At 37.8% G+C, this 27,660-nt stretch overlaps 1 protein-coding gene across 4 annotated transcripts in view; it reads left to right on the top strand.

The window, feature by feature from the left end:
* ICE2 (interactor of little elongation complex ELL subunit 2) overlaps positions 1-27,083 on the top strand; it is a 31,624-nt gene extending 4,541 nt beyond the window's left edge. For all 4 annotated transcript variants that reach the window (XM_075432123.1, XM_075432125.1, XM_075432126.1 and 1 more), the window contains 12 exons: positions 1,457-1,576; positions 3,202-3,336; positions 3,693-3,809; positions 5,335-5,494; positions 7,462-7,646; positions 8,149-9,106; positions 11,221-11,399; positions 12,832-12,961; positions 18,557-18,641; positions 18,738-18,788; positions 19,078-19,336; positions 22,156-27,083. In XM_075432123.1, coding sequence (XP_075288238.1) covers positions 1,457-1,576; positions 3,202-3,336; positions 3,693-3,809; positions 5,335-5,494; positions 7,462-7,646; positions 8,149-9,106; positions 11,221-11,399; positions 12,832-12,961; positions 18,557-18,641; positions 18,738-18,788; positions 19,078-19,336; positions 22,156-22,347 — 2,571 coding nt within the window. In that variant the 3' untranslated portion in view covers positions 22,348-27,083. The remainder of the gene's footprint in view (positions 1-1,456; positions 1,577-3,201; positions 3,337-3,692; positions 3,810-5,334; positions 5,495-7,461; positions 7,647-8,148; positions 9,107-11,220; positions 11,400-12,831; positions 12,962-18,556; positions 18,642-18,737; positions 18,789-19,077; positions 19,337-22,155) is intronic.
* Positions 27,084-27,660: the final 577 nt, after the last annotated feature.

Genomic DNA, 27,660 nt, shown 5'->3' with positions numbered 1-27,660 from the left:
GCCACATCAGTGTTTGTGGGAGTAGAAAGGCACAAGTTCACACCTGCTGCGTCATCTCAGCAATGTTGTTTAAATAGTGAAAGGCTGTATCTCATGTTGGTTGGAAGTACCATTCTAGTTGAATCCTGTATAATGTAATTAATCAGCAAATGTTTGTGAGCCATTGTGTTTGGTTTCCCATGCTTCCTTGTTAATGCAAATTCCTTTATTTTATGCTGTAACAATGGGAATGTCATTCCCAGGCAAATGAGTACCTACTGTGGTGTTGTTACTTACAATGTAATTGCTTATGAAGTCAGAGCTCAGATATCTTTGTGGCTCCGTCAAGTAAACTTGCTCCAACAATGTCTTGTAACATTTCTTTTTATAAACCACCAGTGTATGATCAAATGAAGCTTGCTGTTGGGGGGGTGTTCTGTTGTCTGGGGATTTTTTTTTTTTTTTTTTTTAAAGGAAATGGACCCTGCAGAAATTTTTTTACCCGAGTGAAACTCTGAGCATAGGCAAAGGCTTGCCAAATTGAGCAGCAAGTAGAATGTGTGCCCTCCCTCATACCAAGTTGGGCAGAGAGGAACCTGATGAGGTTCAACAAAGGCAAATGCAGGGTCCTGTACATGGGGAGGAACAACCCCATGCATCAGTACAGGCTTGGGGTGAACCTGCTGGAGAGCAGCTCTGCGGAGAGGGACCTGGATGTCCTAGTGGATGACAGGTTAACCATGAGCCAGCAGTGTGCCCTGGCTGTCAAGGAAGCCAATGGGATCCTGGGGTGCATCAAGAAGAGTGTGGCCAGCAGGTCGAGGGAGGTTCTCCTTCCCCTCTACACTGCCCTAGTGAGGCCTCATCTGGAGTACTGTGTCCAGTTCTGGGCTCCCCAATTCAAGAAAGATGAAAAGCTACTGGAGAGAGTCCAGCGGAGGGCTTTGAGGATGGTGAGGGGACTGGAGCATCTCTCCTACGAGGAGAGGCTGAGGGAGCTGGTCTTCTTCAGCCTGAAGAAGAGAAGGCTGAGAGGGGACCTTATAAATGCTTACAAATACCTGAAGGGTGGGTGTCAAGAGGATGGGGCCAAGCTCTTTTCAGTGGTGCCCAGCAACAGGACAAGGGGCAATGGGCGCAAACTGAAGCACAGGAAGTTCCGTCTGAAGATGAGGAAGAACTTCTTCACTCTGAGGGTGACGGAGCACTGGAACAGGCTGCCCAGGGAGGTTGTGGAGTCTCCTTCTCTGGAGATGTTCAAGACCCGCCTGGACAAGGTCCTGTGCAGCCTGCTGTAGGTGACCCTGCTTCGGCAGGAGGGTTGGACTAGATGACCCACAGAGGTCCCTTCCAACCCCTACCATTCTGTGATTCTGTGATCTCCCTACTTCTCTAGAAGTTTTTCTGGTTACATACCTAGACTACAGTATTTCATTCTATCTTAAAAAATAGATTTTTTTTTTTTCCTTGCCTCTAGCAAATGAAAGAAGCAGTAAACAATGAAATTGCAGAATTTATGAAATTTGCCCAAAATGCTGCAAAAAGCTGCGCTCAAGATTATGATGCTATCTCTGAAGATGCAGTACGTTATACTGAGGTAATTACCGTGTTTAATTGCTTCTCTTCTTAAATAACCATATTGGAATTGTGATACGTTGGCACTGCTCATGGGATCTCATGTTCCCTGAACTTCTGCTGATTCCATGTCAGGGTGAGACATGAGAAGTCACCTTTTCCCTATGCTCTGCAGCGTGGCTTGGCCCACAATTTGTTTTAGCCAATAAAATACGATAAAAGTAAGGTCACTGAATATGATACTGTACAAAGATTTAGTCATCAGTTAGCTAATTGACATCTTTATATTTGGGAAGGGAGAAACTGCATTTTAAGTGTGCATTTACATTAACAAGCTGCTCCTAAATTTACACTGCTGGAGAGGATGTTAGGCTTTCCTCCACAGAAGCGTGTTAGAAAGATACTTTAATCAGATGTTACTCAGGCTTTAATCATAATCATCTGCAAGTTCATGCTGTGTTAAATATCCACCTTGACGATTCTAAAATCAAATGTGAATGCAAGTTTGTATATCGTTCTTGGTTTAATGGCGCATTGTTAGGAAAAGAATTCCAGAATAAAGGTTTGCTAAACTTCCCATCAGTGGGTTGACTTGATCTTCCTTGTTTTCCTCATAGCATCTTGCGTTAATTGAAATGGCCTAGTTATATACTTCTGGTTAAAATTTCAGTCTTTTTTAATAAGTGTTGCAGGATTTTTACAGAATAGAAAAGAAAAAGAATGGTTTTACTAGAGAGTAGAGCGTTTAGTTAAATTCAGAATGATTGCTTCAGTTTCACCATAACACTTTTATTACATGCTTCTTCATGCACAAGATAATATTTTTTTTTTTCTCCCATTAACACATGGTTTGGGCACATTTGAGGACAACAATCTTGCTTTTTTTTCTAAAAATTGGGATTGGCTTTGTAATTTTGTGCCTTATACTCATGTCTGTTTTTGTAAGTGATCTTGTCTGGTCTCCAAATGTGTCTCCAAACCTGAAATCCTATTTATGGCTAACTTGGTATCCTGAGCTGAAAATGAAATGGACGCAGATACTTAGTTTTAAACAATACTTGCAGAAATAACTCATTCTGGTTACTGAATAAAACCTAAATGTCTTAAATACACAATTTGGATATCAGAAAAAAAAAATCTTAGGATCTAGAGTTGACATGAAAGCAAGTTTCAACACAAATGGAATCTTCCTATGTCTTTACCTTTACGAATTTTACCTAGGCCTAGTGTAAATTAGGTAGTAACACAAAAAAACTCTAGTCCCTCTAAAAGCCAAGGTAAGTAAACTGAAAAGAACTACGTGGTTTAGCACAATTCAAACTGTACTAAACTTTTTTTTTTTATGGTTGGACTGAGCCTGTGCACGTACATTGTTAGCCTTGCGTATGGAGGGTTGAGGAGAAATCAGAGTATGTGTCAGTTCTGTTACCACTGACTGTGAGATTATTGCAGAGTTGTACTGGTATCTCTGGTTTTAAATACTGTCTCTAACTGGGAAAGTCGAGCAAGTTTTTTAGCAGTAATCTGCTAAATATATCTATTCTCTACAGAAAGTATATGCAAATACAACTTGGAATTGCAGAAAACACTTTTTTCAATTCTTATGAAAGATACAAATGCATGAACTATTTTTTCTTTTTATGTTAGGAATTGTTACGTGCTTGTATTGGACATGTGCAAAAGTATCCTGAGTTTTACACACTCCAAGAGATCATGAGTATCATGGGAGGAAAGTTTCATACACAGTTGACCTTTAGGCTGGAAAAAAATCTTCTTGTAATGGTAATACCTTACATATATGTACTGTTTTGTTGTTACTTTCAAATAAGTAGAATTAGATTTGGATTGTGTTATGCCAGGATTTGGGTTTTTTACAAGTATTATTCAGTGCTTGGGTTAGGGGTTATAATTTAGAATTATTAATGAAAATGTTAATGAAATTATTTTGGTAGCAAGGCTGTTAACACTCTTCACTGTGTGTTTGCAATAAAAAGATTACATTCACAGTACTTTAATATAATACTAATTTTGTAATGCACATGTAGAAATTATTAATATTTTTCGTTATAAGTAGTGCAATGTTGGGTCAGCATTATTTCAGTTAAAGCTGTTTTCTGATACTACTTGATTTCTTCAAGGGTACGGCAAGACGTGGTAAAACAGATTTCCCTACCCTGCCTGTTCAACTGCCCACCGATTATAAAACTGTTACATCTATTGTAACTCCAGAAAAAAAGGCTTCTACTATGCACAATGTAAGTAACCTTTGTATTGTCATTTTTAAGGCATATTTTGTAGAGAAGAGCAATTTGGTCCTTTTTATGTGGCAGCATTAATTTTTTTCTGCCCTCCCTCCCCCCAGTCTTATGCATCTTGTAGCATAGGAGAATATAGTGTATCGTTATTTGTGTAGTATTTCATTTATAGCGATCGCACTGCCCTCTTCAAAAGTTATTATCTTTTTAGACCTAGTGCGTCTCAAAGGGACTTCCTCTGTTCCCTCAGTGAAGCATTGGAGAGACCTTACATTGGAACACACTGTGAAATCTAGGCAGAATGGTTTGTTGCAGTGTTGTTCCTTTTAAACTTTCCTTTGCAATTTGTAAGCTGGCCTCCGTGTGTGAGTGTGTATACATACATATGAATGAATGTAGGTGTAAAGGCTTCAGGTTTAAGAAGGAAGTCCTAAGGGTAAGAAGAAATACTTCAGAATGTCTAGTTTTCTGAAAAGTTGATTAGGTTAGCTTACCCTGGGAATTTCTTGTGCTAAACAGCATAAACTCCGTTTCTGAGTTGAACAGTTTTTAGATTCCATTCCACCTTAACATTAAACATCTGATATTTCTGTCTACTTCCACAGAGAAAATCAGTGAGTTTTTCGTTCTGTAGAACTTGGGTTTTGTGACTGATTATTCCAGTTACTTTGTTACCCACTGTTTTAAGGAGTTTGGTCACATATCAGAAACAAAGCTTTCAACAGAGGCACTGTGATTGCAGAGACACTTTTGCTTAAGAAAGTAGCAAAGGTGACACAGGAGAATGATACATGCATCAAGACATTATAACTATAAACTGAGAACACTGCTGATGATGTCTCAGGTGGCAGGAAAAAAGAACATAGCTAGATTTTTCTCACTGCTCTCTCGTGGTCTTCGGTGCTCTTGGGCTGCTGTTACCTTCTTAGTCCTTGATGATGTTCTCCCACCTCATGACCGTTCCCAGCCTTCTCTCTTCATGGAAACCTGTACTTATAATGTTTAATAATTTTATAATTTCAATTCTGAATTTCTGTTCTTCATGGTTTTAGCTTTGTTTTAAGTTTCTTTATATGTAGTCTGAATTCAAACAAACTGTGCAGTATTAACCATACTTTAATGTTAGTTATCTTTATTGTGCTATTGCTTAATTTGCAAGAGGATCAGTAATATATATGAGTGAATCTCGGGGGGGGGGGGTTCCTTCTGCAATGTACTCCCATATTTCACGATCATGCAAATTTCTATTCAACCTAGTAATTACTAAGAATGAACTGGAAGATACAAGTTAAGAAGATATCTTTTCCCATGCTGCAAGCTGGATGCGTAAGATTCAGCCAAAAACCTTCAGGGGAATGTTTTGCTTTTTCATTTGATTCTGAAGCCTTGCCTGGCACTGTGGCAGTATTTGGGCGGGGGGAGGGGCATGTCATCCGTGTTTGAAGTTTGGCATTTTTCATAGGAATTTAAACTTATGTGTGCATTTCTTTTAAAAAAACTATTAAAATTTAACTTTTCTGTTTAGGATATTAGTTCAGATTCAAATGCAGAAAAGCTTGCTTTGAAATACTGTCCTCAAGTTGTTTTAAGTAATCAATCATTATTTACTTTACTGAATAATCATGGACTAAACTACAAGGAACAATGGGAAATTCCAGTTTGCATTAAAATGATCCCTGTTGCAGGTACAGTATGTTTTTGTTATAAAAATTAGATTTTTGTCCATGAAGACCTCTGTGTATTCTCATAATTCTTTCTGAGCAGACTGAAGAACAGGAAATTAGAAAGTCAGTAAAACCAGCTGTGGGAAGGGTGAAGGTAGTCTGGTTTAGTTCACACAATAGTAGCATAGTTTAATTTTGGTTTTATTGAAAAAAAGAAGGAAGCTAAGGTTAGTGAAAATCTGAATTGTAATTATAAGCTCCGGTTTTTTACCTTTTTTGAAGAAGTAGCACTCTAGAATGCAGCTATTAGAAAAGTTTCTCTTAACTACTTCCATGTTTTTAATTTAAGGAATCAAACAAAGTAATAAAATTTGACTTATTTAGTTCACACATCTTAAAGGGCAAAAATCTGAAGTTAATCGTTTTCGTCTGTCATTTGATAAGGAGTCGGAGACCTTTGTGTTGTAGAGAGAAATGTTTAGTGTAGTGGAAGGTGTTGTAAAAAATGAACTTTAAAAATATCCATTGCTATAGTTTGTCCTCTGTGTTCAAGGAGGACAGCTGACAGCAAGGTCATTTCATAGTTTTCTACACCTTGTTCCACCTTGTTACTGAGAATAGCAACAACCTCTAGAGGTATCACCATTAACACTGAATTTGGACACATGGTGGGGGGGGAAATCAGTTAAATGTCCTTTTGCTTTTCAAAATGGCAAGCTCTGCTCCTTGGAGAGAAAACAACTGCATGAAGCTGTAAAAGTTATCAAGTGAACTGATTTCAGTAAGCTAAAAAAGAGAAATTCTGAGGTTTTATGAAAAAACAAATGGGAAACATTTTCTGGAATTAAAAGGACCTATTTACATCATAGAATAATGAATAAATAATGAACGTCCATGGAGATAACTTTTCCCAATTGCAATAAAAAATGTTTTGCATAAACTGATTGATTCGTCTGAATGGTATACCTTCCCCCCCCCCTCCTTTTTTTTTTTTAATACACTAGGGAGTTTTTCATTATGAGTATTTATAATGGTGGTTGTCTTGGAATGTCCATGTTGTGTGCATTTCACACAAATCCGTATAGCAGACTTCTGGATATTAGTAAATAAGCTGTCAAATATCTGCAACTCTTACAAATTTTTGCTCTTTCCTACATGAAATTGAGTAACTTTATCTGTAAATATATGCCTGACTCCTTTTGTGTCAGCTTTACAGTTTTTAAACTTAATTTTTAGATCCAAAGTTAACACTTTGAAGGTCATTCCGAATATGTTGCCAATATGTGGTGTTTATTGAAGGGTTTCTGCTCTCCTTCCTTCTCCCTTTTACATTACTTTTTTTTTTTTTTCCTCCACAGATTTTTTTTTTTACTAACAGTGGTATTACATTCACTATGTGCCTTTGCTTTCTGTATTGTACTGGGCAGGGTATCACTGTTACTTTTGTGTTAATTTTTGGATGAATCTATGGATTATTTATATGTAAGTATGTAAAGGTGTAAACAAAAGAGTGGGGCAGCAGAGCCCAAACTTAGTTACTGATCAGCAGAAATATAAACTGCAGCTGTCTCTTTTGGGCAAAGAGACTTTAGAAAAAATAGAAAGGAAAAACAATTTTTGGGGATTCCTCAAATGAACAAAAAGAGATTTTTTGGGGGGGGAAGAGAATACATCTGATGATACAATGTAGTATAAGGAATGATGAATCCTGAATTCTTACTTTACAAATTCGCCAGTTAGAACTCCATTTAAAAGATAATTGACTGTTAGTGTGGTGAGTATTGCTGATGCAGGATCCTAATAATTCACTCTGTATGTGGACGTACTAATTTCTCTTGTTAATGAATGAGGGGATAGTTTTTCACCTAGTGTAAATGTGGAATGGATTTGACAGTAATTGGAAGTTGAAAGATTTATTATTTAGATTATACAGTAATCTTTTTTCCTTTGATACAATATGTACTCATTCTCTTTCCGTTCTTGAAAAGGTAACAAACCAGCTAAAGTGGTTTATGTTGATTCACCTCTGCTGAGAAAGGAAATGACAGTAAGAGAGAGGAACCAAATCTTCCATGAAATTCCAGTGGACTTCCTAGCAACAAAAACATCTTATGTTTCGATTTCTGATGTAGCGATGGACAAACCAGCTGAGGACAGTCTGTTTCAGTGGGATGTATGTAGCTTCACCTCTCTTTAAAAACAAACAAATAAAACAAAAATCCTGTGTTGCAGTTCCGAAGTTACTTCTTCTGTGATAAACTGAAGGAAAATTTAGGTTTCCTGTTGGTAGTTTTTCTGCTGCCGAGTTACGGAGCCTGTATGTTTGTCTAGTTGCTTTAAATGCTTCTGTTGCATTGGCATCTCAGCTTTAATGTTTACTTCATGAAAATGTATTTTTGATCAGTTCATGTAAGTGGGAGAAGTTCTATGAACTTTATTTCTCTTTTGAAAGGCCTTGCAACTCCTCAGACTTAAGATATTCCATATTAAACACAGGAATTTTTATTTTTTCCCCAGTTATTGCTCCTCTCTCCTAACAGTCAAAATATGGATAGTAGAATATTTTTCATGTCTTCAATTTGACAGTGTCTCATTTGTGTTTAACACTTTCTATTTCTTGGTTTGTTTTGTTGGGGTTTTTTTTAATATTACTGTTTTTTCCTCCCTGTGTTAAGATGTCTTCTGATACCTACCAGTACAGGAAGATTCCTCTTCCAGATGACACAGGGATGGACTTTGATGATGATGTTACAGAACTAGAAACTTTTGGAGCAACTGTCAAGCTCTCAAGAACTTCTAAAATGGAAAGTACTTTTCCTGCAGTTAGCAACACTGCTAAATTTCTATCACATGGCCTAAAAATGGGGGAAAAAAATACATCCACTGTAAGCAAAGGAGATGAGGAAGGGAAAACCACTGTTTCTGAGCAAGGAGTTTCAGCATGTGACAGCATGCAGCTTCCATCATTAGATGGCATTCTATGCCTCAGCCCTGAAGAAAATTCATGTCATAAAAGCTTTAATTCAGAGGAGGTAGGACTGAACAAAGCACAGCATGTCATCACCAAAGAAGTATTGGACAAGGAAACAAAATTAAATACTCTATCTAATGCTGTTAGTTACAAGAAGGAGTTTGATTCTGCACGGAAAAATGAGACTTGCACTTCTTGGTGCAGTAGTGACACTGATGAAGAGCGTTTGATAATTGATACGGAATGTAAAAACACTGATTATTGCAAAACAACGGTGCCAAACACTGTTTCTCATACCTCAGCAGAGACTGCCAAATCGCCTTCCCCCACCCAGATTCCATTATCAAGCATGACTGATTGCTCAGATATCATGGATCAGGGAAAAAATGCCTCCAGAAAGCCTACAAGAAAGCTGTCCAAAGAATTTGATCCCGTCGGGCAGATTTTGAAAATGCAAACTGAACTTCTCAAGTCACCTTCCCAAAAAGCTCCTGAGCAGCCAGTGGTGAGCTATGATAATTCTAATGCTACGCCAGCCCATGTGCCTCCGTCTCCAAAACCGTTGGTGACCTCCAGTACAGAAACTGTGCCAGCCCCTGCCTCAAATCCCAGCGGCTTGTCTAGAAATATCTGGACTTCGCTTTTTCAGGGAGTGCCAATGAGTAAGTGATTGTCTTCATTGTGCAAGAAGTAAAATTTGAAACAAAAACATTTTAACTCCTTCATCTGAAGAGCTTCCTGATAGTACCTCTGTTATGCTTATTTAGAGATGTGACTTAATTTGGGGGTTTGTTTTGTTTTGTTTTTTTAACAATACCTTCTCTGTGTGAGAATTACTGTCTTGTGCCCATAAAAGCATTTTGGGCACTGTTTGTCCGCAGAGGTGAATGTGAAATCCTGTTTTACTTTAGAGAAACAAAAAGTTGTTATAAATAAGGTTTTTAAGCAAGGGAAAGAAATCACTTGGTAGTAAAATTAGTTACTTTTCCTCAGAAATTTAAATATTTGAGTGGTCTGGTCTGCAAAAATAGTTTATTGTCAATCAAAAATGGAATTATTTTGCATTTCCTGTGGAAGAAATATGTAATCAAATTATGTAATTAAACCTTGAAAGACAGCTTGAAATTTGGGTGTCAGGGTTCTGAGACTCCTATAGTTCAGTAGCTGTTTCTCAGCTCCCTGCAGTCTATTCCAGAAGACTAATGAGGATGCGCTACAAGCCACCTCTCCCAAGTTTTCAGGCGTTTAGCTGCAAACTGAACCTATGCTACACCCAAACCTCAACCAAGAACTGGAAGTCTTGAAGATGCTATGGGCGATGGACTTTGAGGTTTTTCTCACATGCCTGAGTTGCTTCTGAGGTCTGTACAACTGTAGTAAGCAGCGCTTTGTTGTATTAGGTAAATTGGCAAGAAATCAGGCAGGTTGCATCAGGACAGATACTCTTTTTCTCAGATATTCGATTGCAATGAATCGATGCTTTTTGGTGGGAAAACATGTTTCACTGTCATAGGAACGTAGGACATAGGAATTAATCTTAATTTATTACTTAATCTATAATGGAAACTGTTTACAACTAATTCTGTATTATTTGAAATTGTGTTACCACTTCCTACATTTTTATCAATCCAGCTGAATTTTAGTAGTCACTAAAAGACGATGTCTCCTCCCTCAGTTTGAAGAGTTGAGCAGTATGATACTCTTGACTTCTCCTTTGCTTAAAAAGCCCAGAGCATGGAATTCAGGTGTTTGATAATAGATTTTTTTTTTTTTAATAGTGGTAATGAAACCAGTATTTTTAAGAATCTGGAATGTGACTGCGAAAGAACAGAAAGCATAATTCTACACATTGAAAGTTCTACAGCAAGCTGATAAACCTCTATCCATGTCTTTTTTTGCAGAAAGCCAGAACGAAGTTAAATATTTTACTAATAGAAAATTATTTCTGGTCAATTGGATGATAGTGTCTCACACAGTATATGTTTATTCAAAGATGCTCATAAACTTGAAGTTTAATGTTAAATGTATTTATTTGTGGTGCTACAGCAATACCTATTTGTAGTTATAGTTTTAACTCGTGTTTCCACATGTCTGCAGGACAAAAACCAGAACTGGATAAGTTTTCAATTAAAAAACAAGTTAGAGTTTATTCTTGTTTATTTTAAATGTTTTGTTAAAAAATATCTAAGGCATGCAGGGATGTTTGGTAACCTACCTCAAAGCTGCACATGGAGATCTAACAAGTGTTTCTTTCAGTATGTTAGTGTTGAAATTGAAGTTGAAGCAAACTCAGTTTGGAACAGAGGTTTATGCTGCCATTCAGACCTGACGGTGGAGTTTTTTCAGTAACTGATAAATGGATGGTGTCTCTCAAGAGGCATTCATTGATAATAACATTTTTTGTCTCCTTTGTGTTGAGTGACTGTGGCTTAAAAACCAGCCTTTGAACTCCATTTGTACCAGAATGGAGGCTCACAGCTCTGTTTATAGAAGAAATGTAATGATTAGGATAAAATACGTGGAATATTTAAAAACGTAGTCTTTAAAAGTTTTCCAAATTTCATTTTCTTTTTTAGTACAGATGTGACTTCTTGTGCCTAGTGAGATGATTTTCACCACGAAGTCTTAGGAAACAAAACAGATCCTACTAAAATATAAAAAAAAAAAAACAAAACAAAAAAAAACCCAAAAAACCTGCTGCAAGACAAAAAAGCTAGTTGGCTCTGTAGTAAAGAATGTGCAAGCTTGTCACTTTGTTTCGTGTATTTTTCTGTAGGAAAGCTGCCAAGTGAACTTCAGATGCTTGAAGAAGACCCTTCAGAGTATAAAGCCCCTCAGGATGGCAACCTGGTGTATAAGCTATTCAGTTTGAATGATCTGTTGTTGCTTGTGCGTTGCAGTGTGCAAAAAGTGAAGTCATTGCCACGATACCATAAAAAGAAAAAAGCCCAAGAGGTACAGATTTTGCTGTTAAGCTTTTCTTGTTTTGGTTTTTTGAACAGTTGTGCTCTCTGGGATTCCCAGCCCTTCATGGCATTTGTGTTTTCACTCGGACAATTAGTGCATTTAATTGTAACTCTGCAGTGTGTGTCTTCCTCAAGTAAATATTTCCTGTAGGAGGAGAGGGAGGAATAATTTGTGATTTCTTTAAACCAACTTGATTAGAAAATAAGCAAGTGTGACTGTGACTTTCTGACTACAGCTGCATGGGTAATTATGTAAACTAATGTCAGTTTGAACTATTCTTAAAAGTTAATGCAGCAATTCGGTTTTTGGCCCAAGGCTTCGAGAGTGTTCATGATCATAAATACTTTCGAGCAGGATTCAGCCTTGCTATTATGTCTAGTTAAGCAGAGAAATAGGAGATAGAATGAACAACAGAGGACACGTTTAAAGATAAAAACAGATCCTATTCATTCTGCTCAAAAGACTGTGGTATACATCTTAGCAAATCGTTTGTCTTAAGGAATAAAATGCTTTAAATGCAAGTGCAATTCAAATATTCCTTGTAACATCAGGAGAAGGAGAGCTTATTCTGGAATCCTCAGTAATTGCTTATTTTGTCAAGAGTCTCCTTACTCATTCAACAAATCTGCTGCGGTATCTCCCTCCCCAGAATACCTGAATAACATGGTAGGCAGGCATTGTGTGAGGTGTTTATGCTTTGTTGAAATGGAAATAGATCTTTGTAACTCTGATTACTTGCTCAGATTCTGTGCACGGAATCTTATTTTAAAGAACTACCATCTCTGCTAGTGATCCACTGCTTATAAATACCTGTGAATAGCTGCTTAGTTTGTTAATTGTAAACTGAGCACTATTTATTTTTTAAAATTCCTGCTTAAATTTGAACTGCGATTTGTCAGTGAGAAGAGGCTTGTATATTCTCTATAAGTGTTAACATGCAAAGGTGAGCCCCAGATCCCAAATGAGAGTCCAAGCATTAGGTTCGAGTATCAAGTAATATTCTGAGAAGAGGAAGAAATGGCAGGATTCCACTGCTAATAACCGGATCAGTAATATAATGATGTCTGTTTCTTAAATTCCTGCAGAGGGCAGTACAGCACAGGAGTATGAAACTCAAATTAATTTAACTGCTTGGAAAAATTAGTTAGTGGCAAAATTTTGTTGTTTATAAAAGCTTGCCTAGGCTTGGTTTTGGGTTTTTTTGGTCCATTTCACCTTCCTCTTTGTGGAGTCTCTGTAGTACAAACTTTGTACTGTGGGTTTCATAGAATGTGAGCCATCACATAAAAATTTGTGAAAGGTCTTTGTTGCTTCAGCTCTAGCGGGAGACTATGATGATTATCAACTACAAAGTGTAGTTCCGTTGTGGAACTTTTCTGGACAGCAAGCGCTAATTTTTCTTGTATCTTCGTTTTTATAGCTTACTCCGATATTCCTGTTGCCAAAACTAGAATACCAAGCCTATTACGGTGTTGAAGCTCTTACAGAAAGTGAAATATGTCAGTTGTGGACAGAGAGTATGTTGCATTCTGAATGCTTATTTTATATTGGTAAGTTAGTGTATTGATTTGTGCTTAAGAAACATGTATGTCTGAATATTCGTAGAGTAACAGGAGAGAAAAATATTTAAAGGTATATTACATATGTCCTTATTTATTTGAACTTTCTAATTTTGGTTTTCACTTTTAAATAAGCACGTTGTCTAAAATTTCTGTTGGGTCATGAATGAAGATATTTTGACTTTGGTTTTAGATGAATAGTGTCTAGGAATCTTTGTTTCCAAGAATTGCATTTATTTGCTTTTAAAAAACAAATGTATCTGTAAGTGTGACTTTAGTTCTCTGAAGTTAGTAATCTTCATGACTTAAAGTAGCTTTGGTTTTTGGTGAGAGTTTTTTGGGAGTGTTTTGTTTGTTTGTTTTAATGAGCCATATACAACATGAATTATCATAGGGGTGATAAAAATATTTCTTGATGAAATGTGAGCTATAAATATATCTTATAACTTTGTGAAATAGTTTTAAATAAATTTGTTATTACATACCAAAATAGAAGACAGAGGATCAGATGTGTGGCTCAGAAGATACTGATGCCTTGGCCCTTGAGCCTGCAGTGTGGGGAAAAAGATCAAATGTTACTCATTTTTCTTTGAAAACAGGCAAGAATGTTCATATTTCTACACTGATAACATGTAGACAGATAAGGTAGAAGAGCAAGAGGAAAAACAAGCAAGATAGGGCTAAACCAAGTTCTGTTCTTCAGCAAGAAGAGAAGTTACATGCTTTGAAAATAATGTACATGTGTCTTATGTCGAAGGTACCAGAAATGATTTTCTGGCTTTGCAGAAATGAAATTCCTAACAGAAACAAGAGAAATACATAGCATAATTTTATTGAAAACTTGTTTCCATAGCTATGATATTCCTCAGGAGTTCTGAACAGTGGATGATCTTACTTAAACACATATTCCAGGTTTTCCTTTGTCCATTTTTAACTGATACATGAAATTCAACTTCCTGATATGTGATATGACTTGAAACATCCCTGTCAAAGGGATGGTCTTGATACTCCTTGTCCTGTATCATGAAGCAGGTGAAAACAGGAGAGAATATAATAGAACCTATGAATGAGAAGTAACATACATTCAGGGAAGATGAAGCAGGAAACTGCAAGATTCGTGTAGAAGATATGACAGCTGTAATTCAGAGCACAGAAAATAAAAAAGACAATAAAGCAGGGATAAAAAGTATAGAAATGTTAGCAGAAAGGTATCTTGTTTGTAAAGGCCATTTACCCAAAAATCACATAAGCCAAGCACACTAGGAATGCAGCGTTATAAGGAAAGTTTCACTAACAAGTGTCCTGTAGAAAATGCTGTATTCGTGTTTGTACCATGACATTTTCAACGTCAGTAAAGTTTATGTCGATTAGGATACATATGTTGTGTAGAGAAAAGAAAATGATGCATATAAAGAATGTGGCCAGATTATTTTAACCGTTTTAATACATGGAGAGCTCTCTAATACCAATTATCTTGTAATTAACAAGGCTTTAAAATGAAAAATCTGCAGCGAAATGGTTAGTCAAAATGCATTTTAGAATACGTTTGGCGCTTGCTACAGAGTGAGGGCAATCCTGTTTGCACTGTGAATGAATGGTCTGCAGCAGGGACTGTCTTGCTTTCCTGTTGGAGAAAAAAATGCGCTGTTTTTTATGGTTGTTATGGCAGCAGTTGTGGCCTGTGGTTGCCGAACCTTTCCACTTGTGCACTGAATTACACTTCTCCTGTTGGTGGCTCACATCAGAATACTATTTTAGAAATGCTGAGTTCTCTCTTTTTCTAATTTTTACAAACAGACTTTTCATCCTGTCATGGAATTAAAAAGTTCATGTGAAATCTAATATATTTGAGGTGATAGTTTTGCCGATTGCATGTTCTTTGTTCATGGAAATTATGTTTGTAATTTTAAACTTTAAAAGCAATATTTGCTGTGGTTTTTCCCTTCTCTAAAACAAATTCCTCACAAAGAGATAATTGTGCACACAGTTCTCCATTTCTAATTATATCTTAACATACCATACTGAAGCATTTCTTCTTTTTTTTTTAATAAGCAGAACAGTGTACTGAATTGCACTGAAATTTAGCCCCCTGTAGAAAATTTTATCAACATCTTTATTAACATTCCTAGAGTCACAAGCAGTGTGAGGAAATAGTGAAACTGTACAGAGAGGGCTAATCCGCTTCCAGAGTACACAGAGTGAAAGAACGCGCCTATCTAATCTCCCATCAGTTAACAGGATACTTAAGGTATTGCTTGCAGAAGTCTGCAGATGGCTCATCCAGCCAGCACCGCTTTTCACTGAGGCACTCTGGACTGGAGGGCAGGGCAGGCTGCGTGCTGCAGAGTTGTGCTGGCATCAACAGCCAGCCCCTTCTGGTGGATGTTCCTCAGTGTATCTTTGGGAGATTTCTGCTGGCTGTGAAACGGGCCCAGAGCCCCAGGCTGCCCGGCTTCAGTGGGCTGGCCTCTGACATGCGCTCTGTGCCGGTGCTTGGGAGAAAAAGCCATGGGGACTGAGAAACACTGGTTATTCCAGTGATGTTTGTTTGTCAGCTCTTGGGCTCGCTTCTTCTGGCGGCAAACCCAGGGGTCCGCAGGGGTTTTGCTTTTGTGTGCTCTGAGGAGGCACAGGGTTACTGTGGGTTGTCGCTGTCCTGCACACGAAGTCAGTAATCCCGCTGTGTAGGGCAGGCCCCCTCCCACCACTAGTCAAAAAAAAAAAAAAAAAGTTTTTACAGATGCGGAGTTGGACTCTCAGCATGTCACCAACTCTTGATGCTGACAGAATACATGATTTGGGCAAATTGGGAACTGCAGATTTTTGGTACCACCATGTAGTTTCGACTAGAGGTAGGTAAAAAGACACATGTGGAAGCAAATTATTCATTTTATAAAAGAGCATCTGCCATAGCTTTTAATAGGAAACTGTTGTCATATTCTACTCAGGGGTTCTTTCTGCTCTGGTTAAGAAATACTGTTATGTGGCTGTGAAACTCTGCCTCTGAGTTTTTATTTCTGGGGAGCTGTGAAAAATACACTGTTGCAAGTGTTCTGATTTAGTTAGATGACTCTTTGCATCAGAAAGCCTTGTCCTGAAACTCCAGGGACGGTTCTCTGAGGGTGATAATATCTCTGTATTATGGACAACTTAAACTGGGGTGAAAATCTCATTCTTTTTCATTAATGTGATACCTGAAAGTATGAGTACTGCTATCATGTGTTTGGTGTAAGCAGAAAGAACAGTCTTGACTTCTCAGATTGTGCTCTCAGTTGAACTATTTTAAGTGAAATATAATGTCCTATAATAAAGTGATTTTTAAATCAACCATAGTAGAGCCATAGACTTATTGCTCTTTTTTAATTCACCCTACAGTATGAGTGTTAAAGTATGGAACAACTATTTGAAAACTGTAATCTTACCGTTACTACCACAGTATGTACAACTTGCGTTTTTGTTCAGACAGTTCTGAGACTATATTGATCTTCAGTGAAGCCTCTAAAATTGAAGTTTTGAGCGTGTAGCAGAGCTCAGTGTTGAATTTCTTAGGAGTTCTTGGATCTTAAAAAAACTTAATTCACTGTCTCAACAGTCTTTTGTGTTGCCATTAAAGTACGGATGGAAAGTTCTTTGGACCTTGGGCTGTGCCCCGTAATTGTCCAATGTTGTTCTTCAGTTTTGTATCGCTCTGTGTGGCTGAGGAAGGAATCTCATAGCTCAGCACAGTGACTCAGCAGTGCTGCCGGCTCAGGAGATGAGAAAGAAATCAGAAGTGTAGCTGTGGCCTCCTGCAGAAATTGTGAGGTGTGACATTAAGTGAATTTTTCATGTCCTTAAAGAAGGTAGTAATTGTTTGCACAAAAGTGAGATGCTATCATCAAATGAACTTAAGAATGCTGTCCTCCTCTTGCTAGTAGAACACCTTGCTCAGCTGTTGATTTAAATCCCTGTGCTACTCAGATAGGAAATCCTGCATCTATGAAGAGAGTAATCTCTGATATGTTTTCAGCATAAGATACTTGTACTTGATCGAAGCAGTAAATAAAGTTATGATAAGATTTGCTGATTAGTGGGAACATTTTACCCGGACCATTATCCACTTATTTGCATTAAATGCCTAAGCAAAGCTTACTGCAAGGAGAATAGTTTACCTTCACTTGAATAGGGTAATATTGGCCTTTATTTAAAGATTATTTGAAAAATAGGTTGGAAAGAAATACGTACTGTGTGGGTAACTGGCTGATTGTCAAGTGTTTTCAGTCACTCACTTCTCAAATATAAGATACAGTAATATAAATTAGGTATGAGTAGTTCATAGTTGTTTTCTTTTCTCCGACTATGCTGTCCATGAGTTAAGAAATGGAGAAGTTTCTGATTTGAGGAGAGGCTGATGAGGAATGGAGAACAGCAACAGATTATTTTTTTTTATTTATTTTTTTTAAATAATGACTTCAAGTTTCTTTTCCTCTAGTCATCAAAGCAGAATATAAAACCTGGCTGCATAGTCTTGCATAAAATCCTGATATCAAGAAAAGTAACAAATGTACAGTATTTAAAAGAATATAGTTGTCTTGGTGCATTTTTAAAAAAAATGTTGAAATGAGAGCTCTTACTTGGTCTTCTTACACATCATGTAACAAATTACTAGTAATGTTTAGTTTGGAATGTGAAATGCTTTGGTTTAGCAGTTTTGACTGTACAATTGAAACATTTACACTTGCTAGAAGAGCAGATTTGTAGTCAGGCAGTAAGTTCTACTGAGTAGGTCATATTTCATTATGCTGCCTTTTCCTCATCCTTGTTGTGGGAGCTGGAATAGAACAGATTTCTGGGAAAACCTCAACTTGAGGGAGAACCTGAAGGTAAGGTGTGGTCACCATGTCAGTGTACAAGCTACGCTAATGATCTTTATTGCTTATCAAGTGAAAATGCCGGCTAAAGTATTCTTGTCAGCCTGTATTTAAAAAATGTGATGAGAGCTTTGAATAGTTGCTCCTAGCTATGTCAAAGACAAATAGTGTTTGATGGTTTGCCATGAACAAGGCCGGAATTGTAAGTTGTAATTTTTCAGGTGAGGAAGAAAAATCAAGAGGTGCAGGTACAGAGTCCCCAGAAAAATCAAATAACACAACTGTTCATATAGCGTATCAGAATAGAAAAACAAGTATATTCAACTCAGAAGTAAATTTATTGTAAAAGATAAACTTTAATGATCTGTTCCGTGAGGAAACATAGTGATAAGGATCAAAAGAAGATACAAAGAAGATACAAACTAACTGGTGAGAAACTAACGGCCATGGCAAAAGGAGGTTGTATATCCCAGACATGACCAAAGATGCAAGATTTGCTGGGATCGTGGGCGTCTCCCTGATCTAGAAAGACAGCCCAACCACAGATGTCTGTACTTAAAGCAGCTATACATTTTACTTGCTGTTATTGTGCAACATCGATAAGTACTTTTCACTGGTCTATGTTGTAAAAGAGCAAAATCTATTCTTCCTTTTAAAATGTGTTAGGTCTGCAAATTATGCTTTTGCATTTGTTCTGTTGTATTTTTAGTGTATTAATTGATTTAATATTTTTCAGGACGTATTGATGCTTTTACATCAAAGCTTATTATGCTAGAAAAGATTTCTCCGGAAATTTTAAGGGAAAAACTTGGATTGATTAAGTGAGTATTTTTAGTAGTTTTTTTTAGCAGTGAATTTGAAACTCTTAACAAGCCTTGCAAGTTACTACGTTTGTAAATATTTTTCTTTTTTTGCAGGCCTGCAAATTCATTAAATATACTTCATCATATTTTGAAGAAAGTATCTGAGTAAGTGCTCCATTCTTCTTCACTGTATTTATTTGGAACATCACCCAGCTCATCCTATTTCTTCTGTAGAAAGCTTGTCTATGCTTTGATTTTTATTTCTTCAGACACATGGAATATTCTACAGATTCGTTTAGGTCTAGCATGGTGTAATGCAGTACTGGGTAAAAATGTGCTTAGGATTAGAGGTTTTGTATAAATGATGAAAAAGCATTAAGAACTTAGTAGCTATTCTGATACAATGAAACAAAAAGTTAAATGGTATTTTTCATTTTTAACTTTATCTTTTTAGTTTGCAGGAAGGCTCATATTTATTGACTCACGCTGCAGGAGATTCATCAGTTGCAATCTACAAGAGTTCTCTTGACAAGACGACGAGAGCATCGTATAACTTACATAAAGCTCACTGTGGTCTGCCTACTGTGCCTGCAACTCTTTCAGTCCCATGGGTGCCACTAGATCCCAGCCTCCCCTTGCCCTATCACATCAATCATGGAAGAGTTCCATGCACCTTTCCACCTGCACCCCAGGAAGCCACGTGGAAACAGAAGGTCAGTATCACACTTAATGGAAAAGCAGACTAGTGGTTTTGAAATTATCTATTTCAGTGTAACTAGTATATTTATCTGTCATCTTTGGGGGTCGGAGAGACTGTTTAGAGTTGTGGATCCACTACCAGGAGCAGGAATGCCGTTCTCCTGAAAAATATTTCAGGTTCATCTCACCTAGCTTTAAATATTACAGTGTGGAAAAAGAACATTGAAGCTGTTTTGGTTTCGGCTGCCACTGGCAACAAAAGTGCCACGCGGCCGCCCCTCCCCCCGCCGGGGTGCGGAGGAGAATGAAAAGAAACAGGCAGAAACTGGTGGGTCGGGATAAGGGCAGTTTAACAGAACAGCAAACAAAGGGAACAGCAACAACAACGATACAGATAAGGAGAAAACACAACAACGAATCGCACAACCCGCAGAGCCGCTCTCCCGAATAGGACCGGCGCCGCGCGCTCCCGAGCCGTGAGTGAGTTCCTGCCGCGCCACCCCCCCCCACCAGAACCCAGCATGACAGCACGTGGTATGGAATACCCTGCTCTGTTTGGCCAGGGTGGGGTTGGGTCAGCCCACCTGGCTGTGCCCCTTCCTGGATTCTGGTGAAAATTAACCCTGTCCTGGCCAAACCCAGGACAGAAGCTTACGGTGCTGTTAACAGAGGGAAATGAGATATTTTCCGCACCCGGATGGGCTTGTTAAATAGATTGTAGGACTCATGGTGCACAGTTGTCATTTTCTCTCTAATGATTGCAGGAGTAAAGATAATTAGCACAACTGTAGACAGGTAAAATCAAGTAAGGTGAATTCTACTGTCCAGGTCCACTCCAGTGAGCTCTTATTGCAGTTCTCTGTGATACAGTGTGTTGTGTTTTTTTAAAAAAAAACCACAGCTTCCACCCCCCCACGCCCAGTTTGATGGCATAATTATTTCAAGATGAAGTATTGCGTCTTTAATGTGAGCTAATAATACTTCTGGACAGCTAAATGAATGTAGCATTTGGCTTATTTAAAAGCTTTGTAATTTGTAGGCTTACAGTACAGCTGAAGCAGATACGATATTTGCATTTATAAGGATTTTCTGATTTTGCCTCTGTGATGGTGCTTTTTGTTGATGCACTTTTTCTTCAAACAATTTCAAGAAGAACCGCTTTTCCTTTTGTTTTTCAGTCCCACCTTCATCTTCATTTGTCCCTATGTCTTTTTCCCAGATTTCAAAATCTTGTTGGGCTATTTCAGCAGAAACTGACATGTCTTGGAGGCCTAAAATGCTAAATTCTAACCAGCATGGTGAAAATGAGTAGCCAGCTAGAGGAGATGGATCCAGATTAGCGCTTCCTCTGTAGGGATGGCAATGAGCACTTAGCTGTAATGTTTGATACCCAAAATCTCATGGAGACAAGAGAGGTTGTAAGGACATCAGACACAAGGGAGAAAAAAAAAAATCGATGCTTTTGTATTATTAGGTGTGGGATAATCATATCACAAGACAGTAAACTAAATGATGTTTTCCCTTTACTGGAAGTTTAAGTACTTCCTTCAGTCCCCTCGTGCCACTCTCTGAAATCTTTCGTGTCTTAATTTATTGATTCCTTATTTCAGCAGCTAGGGTGGAGCATCTTGGATCTGTTCTTGGTTGTTTGTTACTTTAAACAAAGCTCATGTAGGGATAACAGTGATTCTCTGCAGCAATGAGAAGGTTTTTTTCAGCTCTCTGAAGTATGTTAGTTCAGTCACACAAATTGCCATTGATCATCTGGTTGCTCTCAACCCCTTCACATTCGAGAAAACTTGCATTGACATTCAGGTGGCTTCCCTGACATGCAGAAACTTATATTCTCACTGATGTGCTGTTCCCCATATAGCCGAACATTCGTAACAATATATGTGCAATACGGTTCCTAAAATAATAATAATATGTTACGCTGTATAGAGGCGCATATACTTTGTCTGGAGGCATGCTTAGGAAAACACGATTTCTGTGTCTCGGACATAAATACAAAATTGTGTGTGGATGGCTTACTCCTTTTTGCTGAAAATGAACAATGTTACACAGCATTGATGTGCTGCATTTCTTCAGAGTGCAGTTAAATCTAAGGAAATAAAATGTTTTAGATGTTTGAATGTGATCTTCCTTCCAGGCATCGCTAGGATAAGTAAAAAGTAATGGTTTTTGTTACTGTTTTTTTTAAAACAAAATAGAATTTATTATTAGAAGAAGAATTAATTGTCTACATCTAAAGAACCTTTTGATAGAAATTTTGTGGAATTTTTTTGGGAATCCAACCTGCTTTGTAATTTATGCTGGTGAATAAATAATGCATATAATGATTTGGAAATTTCTGAAAGATCCCACTCTCGGCTCCAATATTTTGAGCAGGTAGTACAACACTTCAGGAAAATTTTCAAGCATTATTTTCTTGACAATAGATTACTCATTTGTGTAAAAGCCACATGTTAACTATGCCTAGCTTAGTGGACTATGGGGTGCTTTTTAAGCCCAGCAGGATGTTTTGGCCACATCCTGATTTCATATGAGGTCAAAATAGAGTTGTGCATCAGTTCCTGATTACCCCGTGCGCTTTGGTTTCTGCCAGGAGGAAATCCAGGCACACGACGGGGAAAGAGAGGGGGGTCGGTCAGATACCACTGGTGACAGGAATACCAGAGATGCCTGTCGCCCAGTTCAGATGTGGCCTCTCAGTCTGGCTGCAATTAGAAGGCAGTTCTCTGAAGGTAGTTGTGTATGTTTGTGCTTAATACAAAGATTAAGATTATCAATTCTAGTTTGGTTTTTTTATTGTTCTCTCCCCATATGTGTCTAGATGACTGGGGCGAAAGGCCAATCGGACACACCCTGTGAGGGAAAGCCAGTAGCTATGGAAACAAAAGGCAATCCAGCTAAGCCTGTTAGAAATGAAGGTGTGGCTATAAAGAAACTGAAGAAGAATTACTGCAAACAAAGAATGATGAAGAAAAAGTGGAAAATGAAGTACAACAAAATGCAACTGAAGTAGGAAGAGCTGAACCATGCTGTGATAAGTATGGCCTGGAGAAGGACAAGACAAACAAAAAATCTGAGGCTTTCTTGCAGCTTCAAAGGAGCCAGAACATGCTGACAGGGAAGATGACTCCATAGCTGAAACATTCTGTAAACTTTTAACCCTTTCTTATCTCAGTGGACACATTTCAAGTGAAAATCTCAAATTCAGTCAGAGGACAAAAGAGCACATGTCTGCAGGGGACGAAAGTATCTTCTGTTGGTCTCCTGATTTTTGTAGAAAAACTACAGCTTGAAGAATGAAGCAGTGGTCGACAGCAATATCTGATACCATGTAACAACAAGAAAAATAACTTCATCTGTCTTAATTCTTCCAGAATCACTACAGATTTTTATTCTGACATTTTATAGTTATATTTTACTTTGTGTAATGTGCATAAGGGTGACAGCTTGCATTTAATTACTTAATCCTTTTAACACACACTGTATACTAGTTTTTAAATTACATAAAAAGTTACATTTTCTTTTTAGGAGAATATAACAGCTGAGGTTTGGGGAACAAAAGCTGTGTTTATTTGAATAGTGTGTGTTGTAAATTGGCACTAGGAAACTTACAAGTACACCTAAACAGTTAAAATAGTATTTTTATGCTTCCTCAAAACAACTTCCAAAAATTCTTTGGAATCTGGCATGTCTTCAAAAATGAATATTGCAGTTATTTACTGTATTATTTAATGGTAACAGCCTAAGTCTCGTATCAGATTACACATTGATATGCAGTAGTACTTAGCTGAGGTATTAAGGTCTGCCTGGAGGAGCAAGTGATAGGATCAAGGCCTTAGTTATCGTTCCAAAAACCCAACCAGGCTATGCTGTACATCAGCAGTTTGCTTGTAATTTAGGTCCAAACTGACAGAGTGAAGCTAGGAAAAGAGAATACTTACTGTCTATGGAAAGGCCAAGCAATGTGGTGACATGCAGTTTCCTATCAAATACAAGTTGTGTGGAAAAATTAAAGCTGTTTTGAATGTTAGTATATAAACGTGTTGTGTTCTGTGATGTGTTTGTAACTATAACATCATTGCTTGCTAGGGAAGATTTCTCTGCATTACAGCTATTTCAGGGTACATAGTTCCAGTGTCTCATGAAACAAAATTTCAACAGAAACAGTCCTTGAAATTGAGACTAGAAAATTATATTCTCAGTCATGGCTTTTCTTTTGTGTTTCCTGTATTTCTGCCTATATTTTCCTTTATTAAGAGTCTTGTTTTTAGAAAAGCACGTGAATTCTTGAAAGCTGCAGGAATTAATCCAATAAATTCTTTCCCATTTTTGCCTTTTTAAACAACACAACCATTTTCAAACGTCTGAGCCAATTTTTGTTTGGATGATGTTCTGGAGAGCTGTTTGCATGCCTGCTTAAACTAACTGCTAACACCAAAAACTAAGGCCTTAGAGATGTTCTTCCGAGTCCTTTGTTTGGACTGAGGAAGTTAACAAGCACACACATCTGATCAAGCGTTCTTCTGCTCACAGGGGCTTGACGTGACACATCTTTATGTCATGAAAGTAAAAATCTTTAAATTGTTTACTGGCCATACCTGTTATTAAATCGTGAAGACCGTTTTTTTTTTAAGTAGGCTTAAACAATTAATGTATGCTAAAAACTGTTCTTTGTGAAATACAAAGCACTTTCTGGGGTTTTTCCCCCACTGTTAGTTATATTTATAGTATTATTCAGTATATGCTTTTTTTGGACACCGCTTCTTTTAGCGACAGTGGTGTGCTCATGACAAGATGAACTGGCATAGAGCTGTTTGTGAAATACAAGAGGTTCTGATTCAAAATCCTAAATGCACTTAGTGACCTCTCATGATAGGAATATTTTAGCTGTGAGTCATTTCTGCCAGATAACTAACTCTGTGTGAGGATTCAAAGCAGTTTTCAGTTTGTATACATACAAACTTCTGCCAGACTTGTGTGGAATTCAGCTTCTTGATGCAGTGTCCTATGTTAGAAGTGCATGGTCTATTTGCCCATATATCTGCACGCCTTAAACGCATCTTTCTCTTAATAGTATACTGTTATACTACACTAGTATGCTACTAATGATAATATATTAATTGTAGTTTTTTATCTGTTTAGAATAGGTAGGGAATCTGGAGTTTGTATACAATATGAGATAGCTTTTTAATTCACTGTTATGTTTTATTTGATTATTCTCTTTTGGATTAAGGGAGACTGAACTAATTTGCTCTAAGATGAGTTGTTTGATAGACTCCGGTTTTGTTCACATATCGTGGGCAGGAGTACAAAAGTATACTCCATTTATGTTTGCATCTACAATAAAATTTTTATTTAAATGAGTTTGAGAAGAGGAGAAGGTAGAGGGGATAGCACGTCTATTTTAGGCAGCAACCTCTGAAATTTGAAACAAAGAAAATGTCTAAACCAAATAATTGGTGAAAAAGATTTCAGTAAAGCCAGAAAATGTGCTACATATTAGTAGCTGTATCACTGATTCTAGATAGACTGCTCCTGAAGTGACAGTTATCTGTGGAGGAGAAAGAAGGAATACAGGAGAGCCTGACTGTTGTGGTGCCACCAAAGTATAAATTGCTTGATATAACACAGATTGTAAAGCTATGGGAAGCAAAAAACTGCAGGTGAAGGAGGGTGAGTGGGACTGGACCTTACCCTCCAGGTAAGTGTTGCTGTGCAGCTAACTAATGCTGATCTTTTTTTATGGCCTCGATGCACTGAGTTCAGGAAAAAAAATCGACATGTGTCACAACCCTGTGCTGTAATTTCAGTCTTCATCTCTATTTTAGCTCTGTTCTAATTACTTGTGACTCTGTATTGTAAGAATATATTTTAAATATGCATTTGGACCGTGTGCTTAGGTGTAACTTACCCAGTCTAAGAATCTTGCAGTTACATTTTTTTCCCTCGTTAGATTTTTTGTTTTCTTTAGGTAGATTTGCCTTCAGGTAGATTTACTTGGTTGTGAAGGGGGAAGTATGTGCTGTTCTGTCTTTCAGAACAGGAAGCTCTAAGCGCTGGAGAATTGGTCCCTCGCCCGCTGTAGTTAATATTACAGAACCCAATGACATATTCCCTGATTCTTTAAATGAAATGTAGCAGCCCCACTATTCTGTTTGTTCACAGCATGTTTTTACAACTGTACATTTCCTGGTTTTGAGTGCCCCAACAGGCGAAAACCATTTGTTTATTTTTCCAATGGGCAACGTCCTTGTTCAGAAGAGCCAAAAGGAAAACTATATTCATATTGTTGACCAAAGACAAATAGTCCGATCGGCCAAGCCAGCTTCTTTCAGCTTGGTGGTGGTAGTTCACGTTACAGTTATACAGATATACGTAGAGCCAATTTTTCCAGAAGGTGCATGAATACATCTTGGTTTAGCCAAGTACCTCCAAGTAAGTTTTAGCGAAACCATTTTCCACATGTGCATGAGATTACTCTGTTGTAAGGCTGCATGAACAGCTAGGAATGTAACGTTACCTGACTGTGCCTCAGGAATAAGCATGTACTGCATCAGTGCCTCTCATTTCTTAGTTGCTGCCAGATAAGTATAATTTGTGAGGAAAGAAAAAGAGCAAGCTCTGCCATGGTAGATATTGTCAGAATTCTTTGTACAAAGGTAATGATCCTGACTTAAAAATCTAGAGTTTTAAAATAATTGTGAGTTTTGGTAAACCTTGACATACTTTTGAGTGTTCTAAGCCTTTTGATACTCAAGGATGTGTGACTCGGATTATATTTTTGAAATGTTGCCTTGAAGTGAGAGCTATAGACTCCCGTTCCCCACGACTGCCTTTTTCCGGGAATCCTGAATTCTCGCATCACTGCAGCCGTTTAGGAACTAATGCCTTCAGAAAAAGGGTAGATAGGAGACTCTTGGAGCTAGCAATACTGATAACGTCATGTCAATGCTGTCAGTTGTTTGCTAACAATGACCCGTGTGAGCACCATGAAGATAGTTATATTTGTATGTTTAGGTAGAAAAGGAGCTAATAAATTCCTCAACAAAACGACGTCAAAGATGATAAAGTGATGCCAAAATGAGGACTGTTCCCCATCTATTTAGCATGCACTAAAGGTGTTTCTGGAGAGGTCGCACTGGTATAACTACCCATCCTCAGCACAAATTTAGTCAGAAAGTTTGGGGGATTCCATATAAAGATTTTTTGTGATCTCGGTAAACTTCCAGAGTTTATACACAGGTTCATACGCAGGTATCTTCAGATGATCAACTGTGACAAAAGAAAAACATACAAAATTTTGACCAGTCTAGTGCTTTTTCAGACCTGAATCTGAAGTAAGAAGTGCCAAACTCTGTACGTCTGGGCACAGAATCAGTTGTTGGGAGCAGTTATTCACAGTTAGAGTTTACCTTTCTGTTTTTAGGTTAATTTTCTGACTAGAGGACACTTCTGTATACCTGAGAGCTTGACTGTTTTCCTAAATATATCTAACAAAGTTGTGCCCATGACTGTTAATTTTGCCTCCCCTAATGTTTGCTGCTACCACTACATGGTACTGCTGCTGTAGTGAATGCATGCTATGGTTTTGAAGGGATGATGCAGCATAGCTGGTCTCGCTGAGTCCCTAGCTCTTCTTACGTCAGTTCTCTCTTCTGGTATACTTTTAAGCTGGAAAGAAAAACAGAAGGATTTTGTGTAAATAAATTTGCAAATACCCATTATAATAATCAGTGTAGCCAAATTCACTCTGAGGTCAATGCTTCTAGTGTATTTTTCAGAAACTATTTAAAAGCATCTATGAATAAAATGAGAATATTTCTTTAGAACTTCATTGCATTACTGAAAATCAGATTTGGAGTAAGGATGCAGTCTTGAAAATAATTCCACTCTGTTCATGGCTCTTACCTTAATACAGACTTTAAAATTTGTTTATCCCATAGCTGAGTGAACAGCAGGAGTGCCATCCTGTGCCAGACCTGCTGCAACTGATGTTTCACTACGTTCAACAGCTCTGCCTACCAAATCTTTGCGCAAGCAATTCGAAATAAAAGAACAGGAAGAATGCAAAAAAAGTCCTACTGAAACAAGTCACATATCCGTCTGTCTAGTGTGGGCTATACTGCCTGGTAGACAGGAACACTTCAACAAATATTTTAATAGTCTGCTTAAATTTGAGGTTAAAAGAGAGGGAAGGAAGTAGCTGTCAGAACCCTATTGCTTCTTGTCCTCTCTGCTGAGCCAGCTGTGTAGCTGTGTTAAAAGCTACTTCAGCAGTCAAAACCCATTTATTCCAGAACTGCGTAGTTAACGCACCCAGTGCTCC

This window comes from Opisthocomus hoazin, chromosome 10 (assembly GCF_030867145.1).
Source record: "Opisthocomus hoazin isolate bOpiHoa1 chromosome 10, bOpiHoa1.hap1, whole genome shotgun sequence".
Lineage (NCBI taxonomy): Eukaryota > Metazoa > Chordata > Aves > Opisthocomiformes > Opisthocomidae > Opisthocomus > Opisthocomus hoazin.
This window is presented reverse-complemented; position numbering and strand designations above follow the sequence as displayed.